Genomic DNA, 18,430 nt, shown 5'->3' on the forward strand with positions numbered 1-18,430 from the left:
TAGACAGTTCAGTCCTCAGCAACCGCCTTCCCTCTAAACCATTTCTCATCTATACCAAGCATGTTTATAGGGTTCCACAATGATGGGCCATGAACTTGGTCACAAGATGAATAAAGTAGGTACCCAGACATGCATTAACAGTGTCAAACCACATTAGTCAGAATTTGTCTTCGTTTTCACCTTTTGTCTCCGTTGCTTCACCTTTTGAATTGGAGAAAGTCTCCACCTGGTGCTAACAGGGCTTTAGTACCTGCATCACTTGCCCAGTGTCGCTTTGAATGGATGGAAAGCAGTCCTCAGGTTCAGAGCTTTAAAACAAGAGTATTAGCTAGAATTTAATGGTGTTGTTTCATATCTATTGTATTTTTATCATTACCTCTTATTTTTTCAAAACAAGCACCTTTTTAATGAAATACAGTTGATTTATAATGTATTAGTTTTGGGTGTACAGTGGTTCAGTTATACGCACGTACACATATGTGTGTGTGTATATGTGTATGTGTGTGTGTATGTATACATATATATATACATATATATACTTTTCAGATTCTTTTCCATTATACGGTATTACCAGATATTTAATTTAGTTCCTTGTGCTATCAGTAGGTACTTATTGTTTATCTCTTTTATATACAGTAGTGTACATGTGTTATTTCCAAACTCCTAATTTATCCCTCCCTGCCTTTGTTAACCGGAAGTTTGTTTTCTATGTCTGTGGCTCTACAGTTTTTCTAAATTGTAAGGAAAAAGGGTTTTTCAAGAAATATGTTTTTAAAAAGTGATTTGTTTAAAGAAAAATTAAAAGTAAATAACCACAGAGATGGTATACTGAGGATAGGATTCAGGAAAGAGGAACGTAGGGCTTCATAAACGTCTAACACTTGATAATCCCTGGTCTCTACAGGACTTTACAATTTTCAACATCTGTTATATAAATGACCCCCACTGGATTCTTACCACAACCCCATGAAGCTGGTAGGGATTATGATCCATTTCAAACATGAGCCATGTAAAATATCAAGGTTCAGAGAGCAGAAGCTGCTCACCATGGTCACACAGACACTGAAAAGGCACCCTGGGCTCAGGTTCAAGTCCAAGGTCCATGGTGCCTCCCCCAGTGTTCCGCCAGCACATCATGTCAGGGCAGGAGGGAAGAAGGCGATACTCCAAGGCAAGTAATCAAGGCCGAAAATGCCAGAGAACGTCTGTGGAACTTGATGAGTCCCTTGACTGGCCTGAGTTGTGTAAGTTCCCAGGGATGGTATACATTCTGTTTCATGGACAAGCCTACAGTTGCTCCATTCTAGTTTTGTTAGAGATGCCTGACTTTCTCTTGCTAGTGACTCACTTTTTAGACAGTTCCCAAACTGGTTCTCCTGTCAGGAGACCATGTCCAACTTTCTGGGGTACACTAAGGAAGGGATGACACAAACTATAAAGGAGGAAAAGCCAGCTTCTGCCCAGGAAGAAGAACATTTCTTCCAGCAGTTGACCAGGGTTCAGACTGCAGGGCCAGGTGACTGGATGGGCAGGGAGTCCATAAGTGTGGGACAACCGGTGGGGTTGGATGACCAAGGGGGTGAGTTGGCATTTCCATCAGTCCATCCAGGAAGAGCTTGCAGAAGCTGAACACACTCCTGAGGATGATGCTGTGAGCCAGAGGGAAGGGTTTGAGCTGATTGATGCACAAGACAGAAGCATCCTGAGACCCAAAGTGAGACCAGAGCCCAGCACTAGAACCTAGGAAAGGGGAGGGCAGCGAGTGAGGGACGCGCACAAGGGCTGGCCAGGCAGGTGGGGTGATCAGGGGAGGCTAGAATTCTGGGGACAACAGGAAACCAAGGTTAGTCTTTCTTCTTCCAGCTCAAACTACAAAGATCAGCTTCAGGTGGAAGATCACTATTATGTGTTCGCTTTTAATGCGCCAAAAAGCACTATGCTGTGCTTAGTCACTCAGTCATGTCCAGCTCTTTATGACCCCACGGACTGTAGCCCGCCAGGCTCCTCAGTCCATGGGGATTCTCCAGGCAAGTATACTGGAATGGGTTGTCATGCCCTCCTCCAAGGGATCTTCCCAACCCAGGGATGGGACTCGGGTCTCCCACATTGCAGGCAGAGTCTTTACCATCTGAACCACCAGGGAAGTCCAAGAATTCTGGAGTGGGGAGCCTATCCCTTCTCCAGGGAATCTTCCTGACCTAGGAATTGAACCAGGGTCTCCTGCATTGCCGGCAGGTTCTTTACCAGCTGAGCCCTGGAAAGCACCAAAAAGCAGTGCTCAAAGGCAAAAGTGAAATTGTTGTAGAGGAAGCTATTGATCCCCATGTTTACAGAGGCAGTACTAGGTGCAAGGCCCCACCTTAGGCGCTGGTGATGGAGCAAAGAACCAGACACCCAGGGACCTTGCCCCCAGACAACTGACAACCCAGCAGGAAAAAAATGACATCAGAGTGTATATAATCATGGTATACCATCATTAAATAACTATAAGCACAATGGATACAGCAAAGAAGTGCAAGATGCAGGCTTTTCTAAGACCCTAAATACCTGCAGGACGAGTAGAAGTTTGTTAGGTGGAGGGAGGAGAGAAGGAAGATGGTCCAAGCAGAGGGAAGTGCCTGTGGGCTGGCTTAGAGGTATAGGGGAATTTGGCATCTTTTCTAGGGCATACAGTTAAATGAGTAATTCTAAGTTTACTCCAGCGATAATTTGCTGGCAGGACACTTGGCTTCTGTATCTCTAATTCTACATTTTCATTCTGTTCCTTGAGCTCCAAAGGTGGGACCTGGAAAGTGAATGACATCTGCTAGTTTCTGTTTCATAAACATGAAAAACTTGGCCTACCTCCTCTTTAAGGTGTTTTTCCTTTCTCAAAATCTGTGATTTTCTTGTGTCCAGTTTTCTTAAATGCTGCATTCAACTCTAGAGTATGGACAACTAGTGCATTATGCAGGGTTGGAAAATCAAGGAAAGGATGAAATATTTGAAAGTGTATTGAGGGTTAGTTTTAGAAACATATGATAGCAATAAAGAGAGAAGAGGGAAGTCGTTTATAAGAAGGATCTTGTTTTAAACCAAGAAAATGTCCTGTGAAAGACACCACCCTAACACACAAGTGGTTTTTTTTCCATCAAGGCCCCGGTGTTGGCTGAAGGAAACATTTGTGTCTCAATGGTTCCCTTGTCCTATACATTAACCATGAGATTCCCAGCAGGTATCACTTATATAAGTAAAGACTTCAGACTTTTAATAACAGGGCTATACCTTTACACCACACATTTCCTTTCAAGATATTAAGATTCAGATAGGCAAGATAAAAAAATTCTTCAATTTGAGTTGCTAGGTGCCCCCCCACCACACTCACACATTTCCAAAATGAACTCCAATAAAAGTGTATTATCCTTGAAAAACTCAGTGATGCTGACATTTCAGGATTCAGATGCACACAATCACACACCCCAGACTACATCCTTATAGAAGGCTGTTCTTATTTATTTATTTTTGGCTGCCCAAGCAGCATGAGCGAAGTTAGTTCCCCCACCAGGGATCAAACCCATGCCCCCTGCACTGGAAGCATGGAGGCTTAACCACTGGACTGCCAGGGAAGTCCCAGGAGCTGTTCTTAAGATACCAGGCCTCTAAAATGAGGAGAATTTTAGCAAAACTGAGGAGCGATAATAAGTAAACATTGCCAGCCTCAAGCTTACAGTTTTATACTTGAGACAGAGTCTTTTAAGGGTCCAAACCTAAGAACCATGTAGCCAATGAGATCTTCACTTCCAAGTGTAACCTCAGGACACCAGGCTTGTTCTCATTTAGAAGAAGGGAGATGATGGGGGGTAAATACTCCATGCAGGGACTTCATTTTCTTTGACTCCCTGAGCTACTTGGTAAACCTCTAGATAAGATTCCCAGGAGGACTGGATAACTCCTGGCTCTGAGCAAGACTGGTGGCTTTACTGCCATCTCCCCCAAAGCAGGCAGGGCCTTTCCAAGAAGGAAAAAAGACAACTGCAAAGGGAAAAAAAAAAAACCAACACTTGTTGGAGCTTCTGGAAACACTTATTTGGAAAAGAAATGCCAGGTCAGCTCCTGCCCTGTGGAAACCCCTTTCACAGTGGATGAATCGGTGCCCATGTTCTGGGAACCTGAGTGTCTCAGAAGATCCATAAAAGTCTGGGGGTGGCAGAGCAGGAAGGCAGGAGGAACCCCTCACCCCCACACTGACTGATTAAGCAGGCGAGCGAGCTGCTCAGATGATGGGCAGGCTTTTCTAAAAATGGGCAATCCTCAAAAACAGGAGAGAAGGGCTGTGCCCCGAGAGCTGGCTTGACCTCTGTGTCTTGCGGTGCGCTCTTCACGGTCTCCCGGGCAGGGTCTGCGGCTGGTGCAAAGCAAGCCGGTGTCAAAGGGAAATAAGAATTCAGTCCAAAACAAACACCTCTCACTTGAGTCCAGCTGGGTGCCTCATACTGGGTTGGCCAAAAAGTTCGTTCAGCTTTTTCCATAAGATGCTACAGATGGAAAAACCCAAACGAACTTGTTGGCCGACCTAATACAGAGATTTGTGGACCTGCTTTGGATACCACATCAGCTATCAACAAGAAGTTGGCCGCCCAAGAGGCTGGTTTGCTTTCCTCCCGGGTCGTCGTCATTGTCTCTCTGCCAACGGAATGTTAAACAAGGGAGTCAGAATCCTGGGTGGGGGCTGACAATGCCCTAGGTTTTCCGTAACCATCAAGTAGATCCAGCTACCCAGCCATCGGTGGTTCAATTTAGGAGATGGGACTTTTTGCCCCAGTCAGTACTCCTCTTTCTCAAAATGACCCCCAGCCCCAGCTCCTTTGAAAGGTAAAAGATACTCTGCAAGTATTTCGAGCTGCCCCCTTACCAGGGCTCTGGCAGTGACAGCTGGGAGAGGAGCCCGGCCACGCCAGTTGCTTCATAGCATTGCTGCAGCCATTCTGTCCAAACGGCCCTCCTGTCAGGCCCTTCCATGAGCAGGCAACCCTTGAGGGGAAAAGTCCTGATTTCAGTCTCGTGGCCTCTCAGCTTCTTTTTTGATGAAAGTGCTAAAAAATACAAAAGAGTCAATGTAGGGAAAAGGCAGACAGAAAGAAGGAAAAGAAAACCGGGGTAGATGATCGGCCATCGTGGCTGCCCCAGCACTCGATGCCCACCCAGTGCTGCCAAGTGATGATGTGGGGCAGGCAGACACTACACACAGACTCGGCCGAGCAGGCAGATACCAGGCACCCACGATGGCGGTGTGTGTGTGTGCGTGCTCAGTCGCTCAGCTGTGTCCGACTCTGCCACCCCATGGATTGTAGCCTGCCAGACTCCTCTGTCGGAATTTTCCAGGCAAGGATACTGGAGTAGGTTGCCATTTCCTTCTCTACCATGATGGCAATAAGACATTTTTAATCAGGGGAAAGCTCCAGGATGCAGCCAGTTGAGCATGGGGTCAGCTGGGGTGCAGGGGCGGTGGGGCAGCTGCCGTATCACCAATAGAACCAGCCGCCCCAGAGGCAGGCGGTCTGGGCATTTCTGCTTTTCTGGAACCAACCTCAAATCAATGAGGCTTGTCCGGCAAGGTTGGGGGCAGGGGAGGCAAAGGCCAGGTCTTAAACAGAGAAGGTTTTCATTTTATATTTCCCTGGCCACATATGGATTTGCTTTCCGACCTGGTTTTCCTAGCCAGATTAACCCTTGTTCACACATGATGTGAACCTTGGGAATCTCGAAATCATGTCTTCCCCTGGAGAACCATATAAGTTATTACAACTATTAAAAATGCGCCATAAAGGGTTATGTATGGTGGTTAGGAACTTAAGGGGGGGCAGGAGGGAGGACCCAGTCTAGGAAAATCAAGAACCTCCCTGAGGAAGCAATAGAGGAAATGGACGGTGGTTTCTAGAACTTTCCTGGCACATGCTCATCGAGGAGCCTGAACAGATGACTGGGATGCACTTCAGGGACCGCTGGTGTGGGAGATGCAGAAGCAACAGGCCCCTTCACCCCACAGAGGGTCTGGACCCGCCATGCTTTTTGCCTACCTTTCACGTACTTTAGAACAGGAGTCCCCAACCTCCAGGCCTCAGACCGGTACCTCCTGTCAGATCAGCAGCAGCATGAGATTAGAAACCAAGTGCACAATAAATGCAATGTGCTTAAATCATCCCCAAACCATGCCCCCCCATGCCCCTGGTCTATGGAAAAACTGTCTTCCACAAAATTGGTCACAGGTGCCAGGAAGGTTGGGGACTACAGCTCTGGAGCATCTGTGAATTCATTTCTCATTCGTGGCCACCCTGAGTTAAACTTAATTTTACCTGTTAAACATGATGTATTAAGAGAGAAAGAATAGTTCCTGAGCATATATCCAGAGAAAACTCTAATGCAAAAAGATACATGGACCCCAGTGTTTAGAGAAGCACTGTTTACAACAGCCAGGACATGGAAGCAGCCTAAGTGTTCACTGACAGATGAACGGATAGAGAAGATGTGGCACATATATGTGATGGAATATTACTCAGCCGTAAAAAAGAAGGAAATAATGCCATTTGCAGCAATGTGAATGGACCTAGAGATGATCATACTAAGTGAAGCAAATCAGAAAGACATGATATCACTTATATAGGGAATCTAAAAAATGATGCAAATGAACTTATTTACAAAACAGAAACAGACTCACACATACAGAAAACAAACTGACAGTTACCAAACAGGAAAGGGGAGGGGGATAAATTAGGAGTGTTGTGCTAGCAGATAAAAACCACTGTTTATAAAACAGATAACAACAAGGTACTCCTATATAGCACAGGGAACTATATTCAGCTTTTTTAAAAAGAGGACAATAAAGGACAACATGGTATATTTTGCCCCAAACCCAAATTCTCCTAGAGCTGAACCCATACAAACTATCTTAATGGACAAAACCCAAATGAAACACCATTTCTCACAGGGAGTGAAAAGTACTCTTTGGGGGCATCTGTAAAACCATCTTTGGGACACCAGACACCTAACACCCTAAACTAAAGCCGTCAGACTAACTCTTCCCAACCACAGCCAGTCCAGGGAATCAATTTCAACACACATATGTAATAGGAAAAATAATTGAGTCTTACCCTAGAATGCCAACTACTCAGCCACTTCTACAATCAGCTTGTCACCCACCCAATGTTTTCCTTTACTGTCACTTTAAATAGGATTGCTCTTTATAATCAGAAAGAAAAAAGAAAAAAGTTTTCCATGCACAGAATTCTAAGCACTAGATTAGTAGGGCTCATCTCAATTTGTTTAGTCTGTACATTTTTAGTCTCATTACACAATTTAGGAAAAGAGGGTCTAAACTCAAGAGATTTCTTCACATTCGTGTTTGTCCAGACAGAGGAAGAGAAATTCTCAAGGAGCAAACGTGGGGGAGAAACAGTAGATTTCGACACACACAGCCCCCTGGAGAACATTTCTGCCCCCAGATATGACCTCTAACGTAGACAAGGTTGTTACTTTAGGCTGGGGGGACTCTCTGTGGTTCTAGAAGGCACTTTATCCAAAGTTGTCTCCATGGTTGATACACACGTCATCTGGGAGAGCATGGGTGGGACGGCACAGGATGGAAATTTGGAAAAGGGAGAGGCCGCCAGCATTTGGTTCTGCACACTCTCTGCTACCACGTCTGAGCCAGTCCTCCTGAGGCGGAGCAGGGGATAAAAGACCCTGCCAGGGCCTGGGCTCCACATGCCCCGCCTTTCCTCTGCTATTTGGGGAAACAGGGTTCTCATGGCCAAGATCTGAAGCCACAGCCAGGCTGGGCTCCTCCACCTGGCACCATCACCCGCTCCCCGCTTTGGCCCCAGGGTGGGGTAAGGGGAGGACCACCTGTGACCTCAGGCCTGGCAGAGGGTCTCAGGATCCCTGAGAGCCCCTGAGGGGCGTTGAGCCGCTAGTGAAATTTAAAGGAAGAGGAAGGGTGTGGTTTCCCTTCCATCTGGCTGTTAAGAATTTTACCACTTTTGGCATAGAAGTCTGCGAGGCAGGCCTGTGCTGGGGCAGATGGGACCAAAAGGAAGGGACAACAAAAGCCAGGCAGCCAGTAAAACCTCACCCTGGAGGAGTGGTGGCCTGCGAGAGGCGTACAGGGTGAGAAGACATTAAGCCAAGGAGCTGAGAGCCTTCAAGTCCAAGTTGGAATCACCGAGGGCCCAGTACTGAGGCTCAGTTGTTCCCAAACTTGTCTTCATGTTAAAATCCCCTGGGGAACCTTCCGAAATGTCTACAGCCTATGGTCCATCCCCCAAGATTGGAGCTAAGTTACTCCGGGATTCAGCCTAGGCTTCGGAAGTTTGCAAAGATCTCTAGGTGATTCTAGGGGCTTCCCTGGTGGCTCAGATGGAAAGAATCCACGATGCAGGAGACACAGGTTTGATCCCTGGGCCAGGAAGATCCCCTGGAAAAGGAAATGGCAACCCACTCCAATATTCTTGCCTGGAAAATCCCATGGACAGAGGAGCCTGGTGGGCTACAGTCCAAGGGGTCGCAAAGAATCAGACACAACTGAGCAACTAACACTTTCATTTCATTACTAGGTGATTGTAATATGCACTCAGGTTTGGGAACCACTGATGTGGCCCCTACTCAGAGTGTGGCCCCCACACTAGCAGCACTGGCCTCCACTGGGAGGTTGGGAATGGAATATCAGGCTCATTCCAGATCTGCTGGACAAGAATCTGCACACTGGCCAGATCACGGGGAACTTTCTGCTAATCAGAGAGTCGGGTAACTTGAGAAGCGCTGGTCCACACACACACAGACACAAAGCCAAATATCTTACTTGAGTACAATTTTGTGGCACATGCCTTTCCTCCTTCCTGGCATTGACTGCACTTGTAATTGTATCAGTATATTCAGGTGAGTTACTACAGAAGTCACTATAAGTGACTCTATAAGTCATTCTATCACTAAGCCGTGTCCAACTTTTGGGGACCCCCATGGGCTGCAGCACACCAGGCTTCCCTGGCCTTCACTATCACCCAGAGTTTGCTCAAACTCATGTCCACTGAGTCAGTGATGCATCCAGCCATCTCACCCTCTTTTGTCCCCTTGTCCTTCTGTCCTCAGTCTCTCCCAGCATCAGGGTCTTTTCCAATGAGTAGCCAAAGTATTGGAGCTTCAGCTCATGTATGTGAATTATTACAGAAGTCAGTGTAGGGGCCCCAGAAAACCTAGAGACAGTTTCTTGCCTGTACTGTATGGGTTAAGTTGAAATGTGAACTTGGGTCACAGCATAAGCACCAGCTCCCTGGCCTGGTCCTATCCATTTGTCCTGTAGTCATTTCAGGCTCCCAGGACAGGGCAGATAAACTGGGGGAACCAGCACCCAGTGCTTCACTCACACAGGCACTGCCCATGGTTCTGATCCACTTTCTCCTCTGGCCACCACCTCTCCCACTGAAATCTGTCTGATGCTCTGAGCATGTACATTTTATTTTGCAGAACAAGGTTGGCTGGTAGAAATCCTGGGACCAGGGCGATCATGACCTTTTCCTACTGCCCCCCGCCCCTACCCCTCCCAGGACATCCCACCCCTACAGAAATGCTGTCCACCTCTTTGGACCCAAGTAGTCCGAGGCCCTGAGTCAAGGCTAGACTCGTGGGAGGTTGTCTGGGGTCTGGAGACACCTGGTCTTGTTGGAAGCCACAGGATCTGAATCCAAAGACATGAGTGTGAATCATGTTCTGAGTGGTGTATCCTATCAGTTCTGGGAGTTTGTTTTGCTCATGAGCCAAATGCTAAATCTTGACATCTTAGGCTGGTTGTGAAAACCAAGTGAGAGAAGGGGTGTAAATACACTTTGTAACCTGTAAAATGCTGTACCTGTGGTGGAAAGTGCCACAGAACATGAGAGCATAGCCACGAAGTAAGACCTGGCTGGTTTCGTGTCCAAGCTCCGCCACTTACTGACTGTTGGATTTTGAAGGGGAGGTGAAACCTCTCTTAGCCTGTTTCCTCACCTGAAAACAAGGTTACTAAAAGTGCCTCCTCTGGGTTCATCATCTCCTCTCCTGGGACCCCGGGGGAAAGGGATGTTTTTAAGTAACAAAGCACGTTGACCAGTAATGTTTTCTAACAACACAGGTATGCTTATAGAGCTTACCGTAAAAGACAAGTCAGAGGAGTTGCTTTGGAATAGAATTTAGTATCAGTTCAGAACATCCCTGCTCAAAGAGCAAACCCACAGATAGTCAGGAGGGCATGTGATGGTGTTAAGACATAGTTTTCAAAAAGGTAAGGTCAGCATTCTTGTGCGACTATATAACAAAACGTAGCAAAGATTATATTCAACTCATGATATAATGAAGGGACCAGTAAGATATTCAGAGCAGTCCAAAAAGCATTTGAGGAGCTAGGGGTTCATAAGCAATTTACTGTTAGGACAAGATTGAATAGATATAGAACTAGTTGATATCCTACATGACAATGAACCATAACCTTTGGGGCTGTCTTTTTCAAAATGACAAAAACTATCTGCATGGGTGTCCCTACTGGACAAAAATCTACAAGTTAACATGGAACTTCACCAAGTGTAAGAGGAGAACAGAGGAAATTTCCCTAGATCCTCACAGGGATGGGATGGAGTGGCGAACAGTGTCATGATGCCACCATGCGACCTTGAAGGGTGTGCCACCCCCCTTTCTGCCTTACATCCAAGTTTTGGATATTTTTTTCCAACAATTTTGGTAAATACTTATTTTACTTCACTTACATGATGCTTATAATAGCCCTGTTGGGGCAAAAGGGTCAGGGAAAACCCGTTTCCAGAGGAGAAAACTGAGTTAGTTCCACAAGGAGAGAGAGAAGCTGGGCTAGCAGGAGAATCCTGCTTCCTGATTCTGAGTCTGGCGCTCGCCCCTAAACTCCATCTCACACTTGGCCTCCTCAGCTCCCCCTCACCTCAGCCCCTCATCACTCTCAGTGGCATTTGTCTCTTTTCAGACTTCCCTTGGGCTTCACTGAAGGTAAACGAGAGAGGGAGGGAGGCACCTGCTGACTCCCACCCTTTACATCCCAGCGGGTTCCTGGTCTCATCCCAGTCCTTTTAAGTCCCCGACACAATTCAGAGGCACAGCATCAGGTGAACCACATCCTGCTATCCTGAGCCAAAGAAAATTGTCCAGACACTTTATCCTCCCCTCAGGAAAAAGGACAGAAAGGAGGCCGCATTCCAGGAACCCATTTTTTTAAGTGGTGGCTCCTTTCAAGTTCTCTTCTCAGCTGAGTCACTTTGCCATCTTTCATCTGCAACTGCCTCCACATCAGAGAAACCTACTGTTTACAAAGCAGAATGTCTCATTTGAAACACTTGTTCTGGTTGATGTTTTTCCCCCACATCAACAAACAGGAGAGTGTTGGGGGAGAGCTGGATCTGTCTGGCTCCTGGCTGGATGGCATGCCTGCCCTGGACAAATGACTGCTGCTTGTGTTAAACAGGCAGCCAGGAAACTGGCAGTGAGTGTGGTCCAATGGCCCAAATCAGTTTCTTCCTTGCAAGGTCATTTATTTTTCTCACCCACGGACTTGATGTTGCTATGGAAACCATTTCACTAGCAGGATGGAGACGCAGGCCAACCCTGCTTCCTGCACCGTCAGAGAGGCAACATTTATAATCATGAAACAAAGGACGGAGTAAGAAAGCGTATGAGGTGGGGGCTTCCCTGGCGGTCCAGTGGTTAAGACTCCACACTTCCAGTACCAGGGGTTAAGACTCCACACTTCTGATACCAGGGGTGTAGGTTCGATTCCTGGTTGGGGAACTGAGATGCCACATGCTACACAGCGAGGCCAAAAAAAAAAAGAAAAAAAGGCAACTATACTCCAATAAAAATTAATTTTAGAAAAAGAAACTATATGAAGTGTGCAGTTAAAAAAGTAGTTCCTCTGATGTTTCCAAGAACATCAGAAGCTGGGTAAAAAAAATTTTTGAGAATGTCTGATTCAGAGTACATTTATACGAGGTGTACTGCCAACAGCAAACATTCAGAGTATAATAAGTGCATGCCAAGCCCTTGCAGTGCGCAGCCCATTTAACCCTCTCAGTGACTCCACGCACCTGGGTGGTTCTTGTCCCCACGACACAAAGAAACAGACTCCGCACTGCAGTCACTGGCCCAAGTCCAGCAGAAGAAAGGGACAGAACTGGGATCAAAACCCAGCCCTCTGACCCCGAAGCCTGGACCTCCTGACTTGAAACAGCTGCCTTCTCTCCAACTCTCTTCATGTCTCTGTCGTAGCCTCGCTCTTCAAAGGCGCTGGACATCACTGTCCATCCAGCGTTTGCCATTTTTGTTTGATCATGTCACCCTTTTAGCCTCCAGCCATAAGCCCCTCTGTAACATCCCACACAATGAGGGTTCCACAGAACAGGATACGGGCCACTCCGATCCAGGCCAGTTTTCTCATCTCACAGAGGACTAACGTGGGCTGGGCAGGGAATAAGTTGCCTCTAGCTGCACAGCTAATAAATGTCAGAGTTGGCACCGGAGGGCCAGCCCCTCGCCCTGCCGGCCAGAACCCAGCTGCATTGAGCTGCCTTAAACCACTGTTTCTAAACCAGACCCTGAGTCGGCAGTTAGCTCTCCTGGCCAAGCATTAGGACTAATCCCCTTGTAGGATGGCTGTGAAATCAGCCAGAATAACAACAGTGCTCAAGCGGGTAGGGTAATTCACCAGAGAGGAAACGCTCCCACAGAGCTCTCCTGTTTCAGGCTCTGTTGCCTCGGGGGTCAATCTGAAACCGTCTGACGATGAAGCCTGATTCATAAAATGTTCACCTCCACCCAAAACTTTGAATTACTTAAATATTAAGTGTAAGGGGACCATTGTATTTCAACTAGTAGAATCCAACGGGTCAGAAATGAGAGGCAAGGTTTTCTATGCCAACAGCTTTAGGGAGCAAAGTTCCACCCATGAATCAAAGTTCCCTGGCTCAGATAATGAGATGGCAGTGAGCATCGTCTTGGTTTTCCATTTCAACATGAATATAACACCAAATAGGCACAGACATGAGCATGCAACCCTCCAAATACATGCCACATGACTCTTATTCCCCAAGTTGTGAAGGTGTATTAGAGAGAACAGCATAGCGTGTGAAGACATGGTGTGTTCAAGTCACCAAGCAGGTGGCATGGAGCTGGGTATTATCATGAGAAGAACTGGTGGGGGAGGCGAGAAATAATGTGAAGAGTAACTGTTTCTTTCCATGTTCATCTTTGAATTCTGACTCTAGCAATGATGGTAGCCTCACAACTTGTCTTTTTCCCACTTACAAGCAGAGAGGGTAGAGGCATCATGCCCTACAGAGCATGCTCAGACTGTGACACCCTACCATCCAGCCTTTTTGTACCTTTCTGCCCCTTCACACCTCCTCCTTCTGCCAGGAATTCTCGTCGCCTTTCTCCTGCCTGCATACATTGCACAACCCCAATGCTGAGCCACCTCCTCCAAGAAGCCTCCCTGGATTTCCCACTCAGGTTAACCTTCCTCTGTGCTCCTAAAGTCTACGTGCAAAATAATAGCAGCTACCATCTGTAGTGCCTAAGGTGTCTGGGCACATCACATGCATTATCTCTGTACCCACTTGACAGGTAAGGAAACTGAGGCTTAGTTTGCCCAAGGTCACACAGCTGCTAAATCATAAAGCTGAGTTTGAAATCCAGGTTTCTCGGGCTCCAAAGTCCTTGTGTTTCTACCACACAATAGACAGCTGCCCTTGCCTCAAACTTACCCCTTCCAGGAAGTGTGTGTTTCTTCACCTCCCACTAGACTGTGTGTTCCTCCAGGGCACCCCAAGTCTCACAGTGTATCCCTGTGCCTGGCACATAGCAGATGCTAAATAAATGCTTAAATGAATCAACAGTTTGTGGAGTGAGAAGCTTATCCCTTTATCTTACTGGTTGATGGAGCAATGCTTCTATAAAATCCTAGTACACGTGGTACCCACCCCCAAGTCAGCCCCCATCCCCAGCAGAGAATCAAGTCAGTTTCTCAGCTGGCAGATCCATTTGCTAACCCACTGCTTCTCCAAGTTTTATGTCCTATGAACCTCCTGGAAATTTCCTTCAAATACAGATTCTGATTCAAAAGGACTGAGACCCTCAGAGGTGGGGCATTTCCTGCAAGCTTCTGGTGATGCAGCTGGTTTGAAGATCCCATTCTGAAGTCTAAATGCATCAGCCAACAGCAGTCAATGCACTTTGGTTACCTTTGGCTGATGATGAACAATAAAACCTGTCTCCCGCTTTGTTCTCTTTCCAAAGGATGACCAGATTTCAAATGCTTCTGACTGTCCATGATTAAGCAAAATATTTAAGTTATGCTTTGAGCTATAAACATTTGGCAGCTTGAACATTTGTTTGTGCCTGTAGCTTTGGTTTAATCACACCCTATCAATAAATCACAAATAAATGAGAGAGAAGAAACACTCGCTGGAAGATTCCATTCCAGTGACAAGTGGATCATGGGAGTGGGTGAGGGTGGGAGAAATAAGCCCATGAACCCCCAGTTCATTTTTATGGGAAGGGCTCCACCCTTCCACACCTGCCTACCCTGTGGCCACTTTCCCGGCTGGTCTCCTCTGTTCCTGGTAAACAGTAAAGCCATGGCTTATTCATCTGGAGCCCTTTGAACCCCACACAATCGCTTTACCAGCATGCCAAGTCTTTAGAGGTCAAGCATCTCCGGTCCAAGACGTTTGGAAGGAAAACACCCTCTTTTCTGTCTCCTTTTCCAGATGTCGCTGGGCCAGCAGCAGTCAGCAAGAGGTGTGCCTTGTCTGAGATGCAAGGGGACGTGTTCGGGCTTTGAGCCACATTCATGGAGGTAACGGAGTTTGTCAGGAGACGCTCTGCCTGCCTTCATTTCTTGGCTGTCCTTTCTGGGAACCCTGGGACTGCTTAGGGTGCATGGGTTGTTGGCTGACTGGCTTGGGAGTGAACGCATTCTTGCTTGGCTTAATTCAGAAATGACAGAAAAGCCCTTGAGGAGCCAAGACGAAGAAGGAGTTCAGGCTTTATAAACCATTTCCAGGTGGAGGCAAGGATGCTTGGGGAAGTGGTGGGCAGTTGTTAGCTGCTGCCTGGTCCACGCTGGGTAGACCCATCTGTCCTGGGGTTTGGTGCATGGGCTTCATCCTCCCCTCCTGCACCATCAGCCCCCCAGGATTCTGATCTCAAAGTGCCCCGGGGACCTAAATAAAAGTCCCCGTGTTTGCAGCACTTGAAAACCAGGACCTGGTATTCACATCCATGCGGGAGGGCGGTGAGATCTAGCTTGGATTTGGATTCACAGCATTGTTCTTCTTTTGGGTTTTTTTTTTCCACTGAGGACTCAAAACAGGAGGTATTGCTGCCATTCTGCACAAGCCTCAGGCACTGTTCACATCAGCCTCTGTGTAGCCGGCACCCCCTGGAGGTGTGCAGGGCACAGCCCGAGGGGGCCGTCCCCCCAGCCCTGGGAGAGAGAGGCTAAACCCTGTAGGGCATGACAGCTCAAAAGGAGCTTTTGTCTCCACTGCCAGAGGGTGGCCTTAGGCACTCAGAGAGGGAACCCATCTCAGGAGGTGTTTGTCTCAGAGAAGCTGATTTCCACTGTGAGATGGCAGTAACAAAAATATACACTGAGCTGAGCTAAATCTCTTCTACTTGAATGTTGAGATAACCCTGAGTAGGAGGTGTTAGTATGTCCATTTTACAGATCAGGAAACTGAGGGTGGGTAATAAGGGCCTGGCGACTATAGAGCAGACTTCAAACTCAGGTCTGTGAGGAAAGCCCCATGCCATGCTGCCAGCCATTCTGCACAGGGTCCTGACATCCAAGATTGTTCCCTGACTCGACTCCCAGACACTCCCCACTTCAGAGGAGCTTATATGGGCTTTCAGTTGCCAGGGACCGTCAAGTCATCCAATCCTGACTCCCATCCCCTGCACCAATTCCCCCCACAGCTAGGATGTCCTCTCCCCACACATCTGTTTTGGCCATGTGAGCTCTTTCTGGCCTTGAAGAGGGTCTGCCTGCCCATTGTCTCGCCCCACCGGTCCTGAGGCTGTCATCAGGGTGTCAGAGGACGAAGTTGGCTCCTCACCAGTTCTTCCTGAAGACCAGAGATGGGGCCTCCCTTTCAGAGTTCTTGGGCCCAGGGGATAGTGTTCCCTAAATGCACACGGAGTCAGTGCCGCAGTGTTTCCCTTCTCTCAAGGTGCACAGGCCCACGCTGCCTGTTGTCGGGCATCTGAGAATGGGTGTTTGGTATATTCTCTCTGGTTCCACAGGAGGGCAGTTCTGGACACTGTTCTGCTCGGCTGGGAGCAGAAGCCTCTCAGCATCATTTCCATCCTGACATTTTCTCATCATCCTACCAGTTCCCAGAACATCCAGTGAATTTTAATTGAGAAATACAGACTTCAGCCTGTAGGTCCTGCCTATCCAGGGCACAAGCCACATGGCCTCCCATCACAACTATTTGACTTGGCCCTGGAGACAATCTGTCATGAATGAATGTCACTGTGTTCCAGTAAATCTTTATTGAGGGCCACTGAAATTCAACTTTCTCACCATGTTCCTGTGTCCCCAGATAATCACCTTCTTCCAAATCTTTTTCAACCGTATAAAAACTGTTCATAGGCCATATGGAAGGAGGTGATGGACTGGATTTGGCCAGTGGGCTATACTTTGCCAACCCCTGATGTAGACAAAGCCTGATTTTACAGGTAAGAAACTTGACAGGAGCCTGCGGTAGGCTAGTGTTCAGGCTGAGATTATATCCCGGTGTCATGCCTCTTCCACAATTCCAAGTTGCCTGTGACAGACTGAAGAAATGCCCACTGTGACACTGCTGAGGATCTCTCCAGATGCGTGTATGTCCTCTGCAGTCTGGGTGCCTGGAAAGCAGGAATGGGACCAAGGTGGTGTCTTCCTCATCTATAAAGTCCCAGAAACGAGTCTGGCAACAAAAACAGCACAAATAAAGGAGAAATAATGTTGAAAGTGAAAGAGGAGAATGAAAAAGTTGGCTTAAAGCTCAATATTCAGAAAACTAAGATCATGGCATCTGGTCCCATCACTTCATGGCAAACAGATGGGGAAACAGTGGAAACAGTGTCAGATTTTATTCTCTTGGGCTCCAAAATCACTGCAGATGGTGATTGCAGCCATGAAATTAAAAGACTCTTACTCCTTGGAAGGAAAGTTATGACCAACCTAGACAACATATTAAAAAGCAGAGACATTACTTTGCCAACAAAGGTCCATCTAGTCAAGGCTATGGTTTTTCCAGTAGTCATGTATGGATGTGAGAGTTGGGCTGTGAAGAAAGCTGAGCGCTGAAGAATTGATGCTTTGAACCATGGTGTTGGAGAAGACTCTTGAGAGTCCCTTGGACTGCAAGGAGATCCAACCAGTCCATCCTAAAGGAGATCAGTCCTTGGTGTTCACTGGAAGGACTGATGCTGAAGCTGAAACTCCAATACTTTGGCCACCTCATGAGAAGAGTTGACTCATTGGAAAAGACCCTGATGCTGGGAGGGACTGGGGGCAGGAGGAGAAGGGGATGACAGAGGATGAGATGGTTGGATGGCATCACCAACTCGATGGACATGAATTTGGGTAAACTCCAGGAGTTGGTGATGGACAGGGAGGCCTGGCATGCTGCGGTTCATGGGGTCGCAGAGTCGGACATGACTGAGCGACTGAACTGAACTGAACTGAATGTTGACACAATCAAAGGACATCTCATATTTCTCAGCATTTTCCGTTTCAAAGTGCTCTGCATCCCAACACCTCTCATAGCATCCTGAGCATCTACGTGAACCAAAACTGCCAAAGGGCAGCTTCTTCCCCCAGATCCGAGTACAGAAGGTTTGTGGATGTCAGTGGACCCCATGGGACTCTGGGCTTCCTTTCCCTTCCTTCTCCTTCCTCCTCTCTCCACTTCTGGCTCTGCTGCTGCCTCAGCCCCATAAACCAAAAGTGCCCTCACCAGTCTCCTTAAAGAAGTAGTCTCCTCCATGCCTGGTCATAGAGAACACTATTGGTCATGAATGTGCATGTGTGCTCAGTCGCTCGTCATGTTAGAGTCTTTATGACCCCGTGGACTGCAGCCCACCAGGCTCCTCTGCTCATGGGATTTCCCAGGCAGGAATACTGGAGTGCGTTGCCATTTCCTTCTCCAGGGGATTTTCCTGACTCAGGTATCAAACCCACGTCTCCTGCATCACTTGCATTGGCAGGTGGATTCTTTACCACTGAGCCACCTGAGAATCCCATTGGTCATGAATAAAATGCTCCAGTTGCATAAAACAAGCAACCCCTTCTCATGAGAAGGAAAAGAAAAGCCTTCTTGCATTTGCTGCCTACCATCTTTAGGGTGCTAATTCA

General features: G+C 47.4%; 1 protein-coding gene across 1 annotated transcript in view; it reads left to right on the top strand.

The window, feature by feature from the left end:
• The window catches only part of LMCD1 (LIM and cysteine rich domains 1), a 56,992-nt gene that overhangs the window by 13,420 nt on the left and 25,142 nt on the right, over nt 1–18,430 (top strand). The window contains exon 2 of the mRNA XM_043441817.1: nt 14,790–14,878. Coding sequence (XP_043297752.1) covers nt 14,790–14,878 — 89 coding nt within the window. The remainder of the gene's footprint in view (nt 1–14,789; nt 14,879–18,430) is intronic.

The sequence above is a fragment of the Cervus canadensis genome, chromosome 22 (assembly GCF_019320065.1).
Source record: "Cervus canadensis isolate Bull #8, Minnesota chromosome 22, ASM1932006v1, whole genome shotgun sequence".
In the NCBI taxonomy this organism is placed as follows: Eukaryota; Metazoa; Chordata; class Mammalia; order Artiodactyla; family Cervidae; genus Cervus; species Cervus canadensis.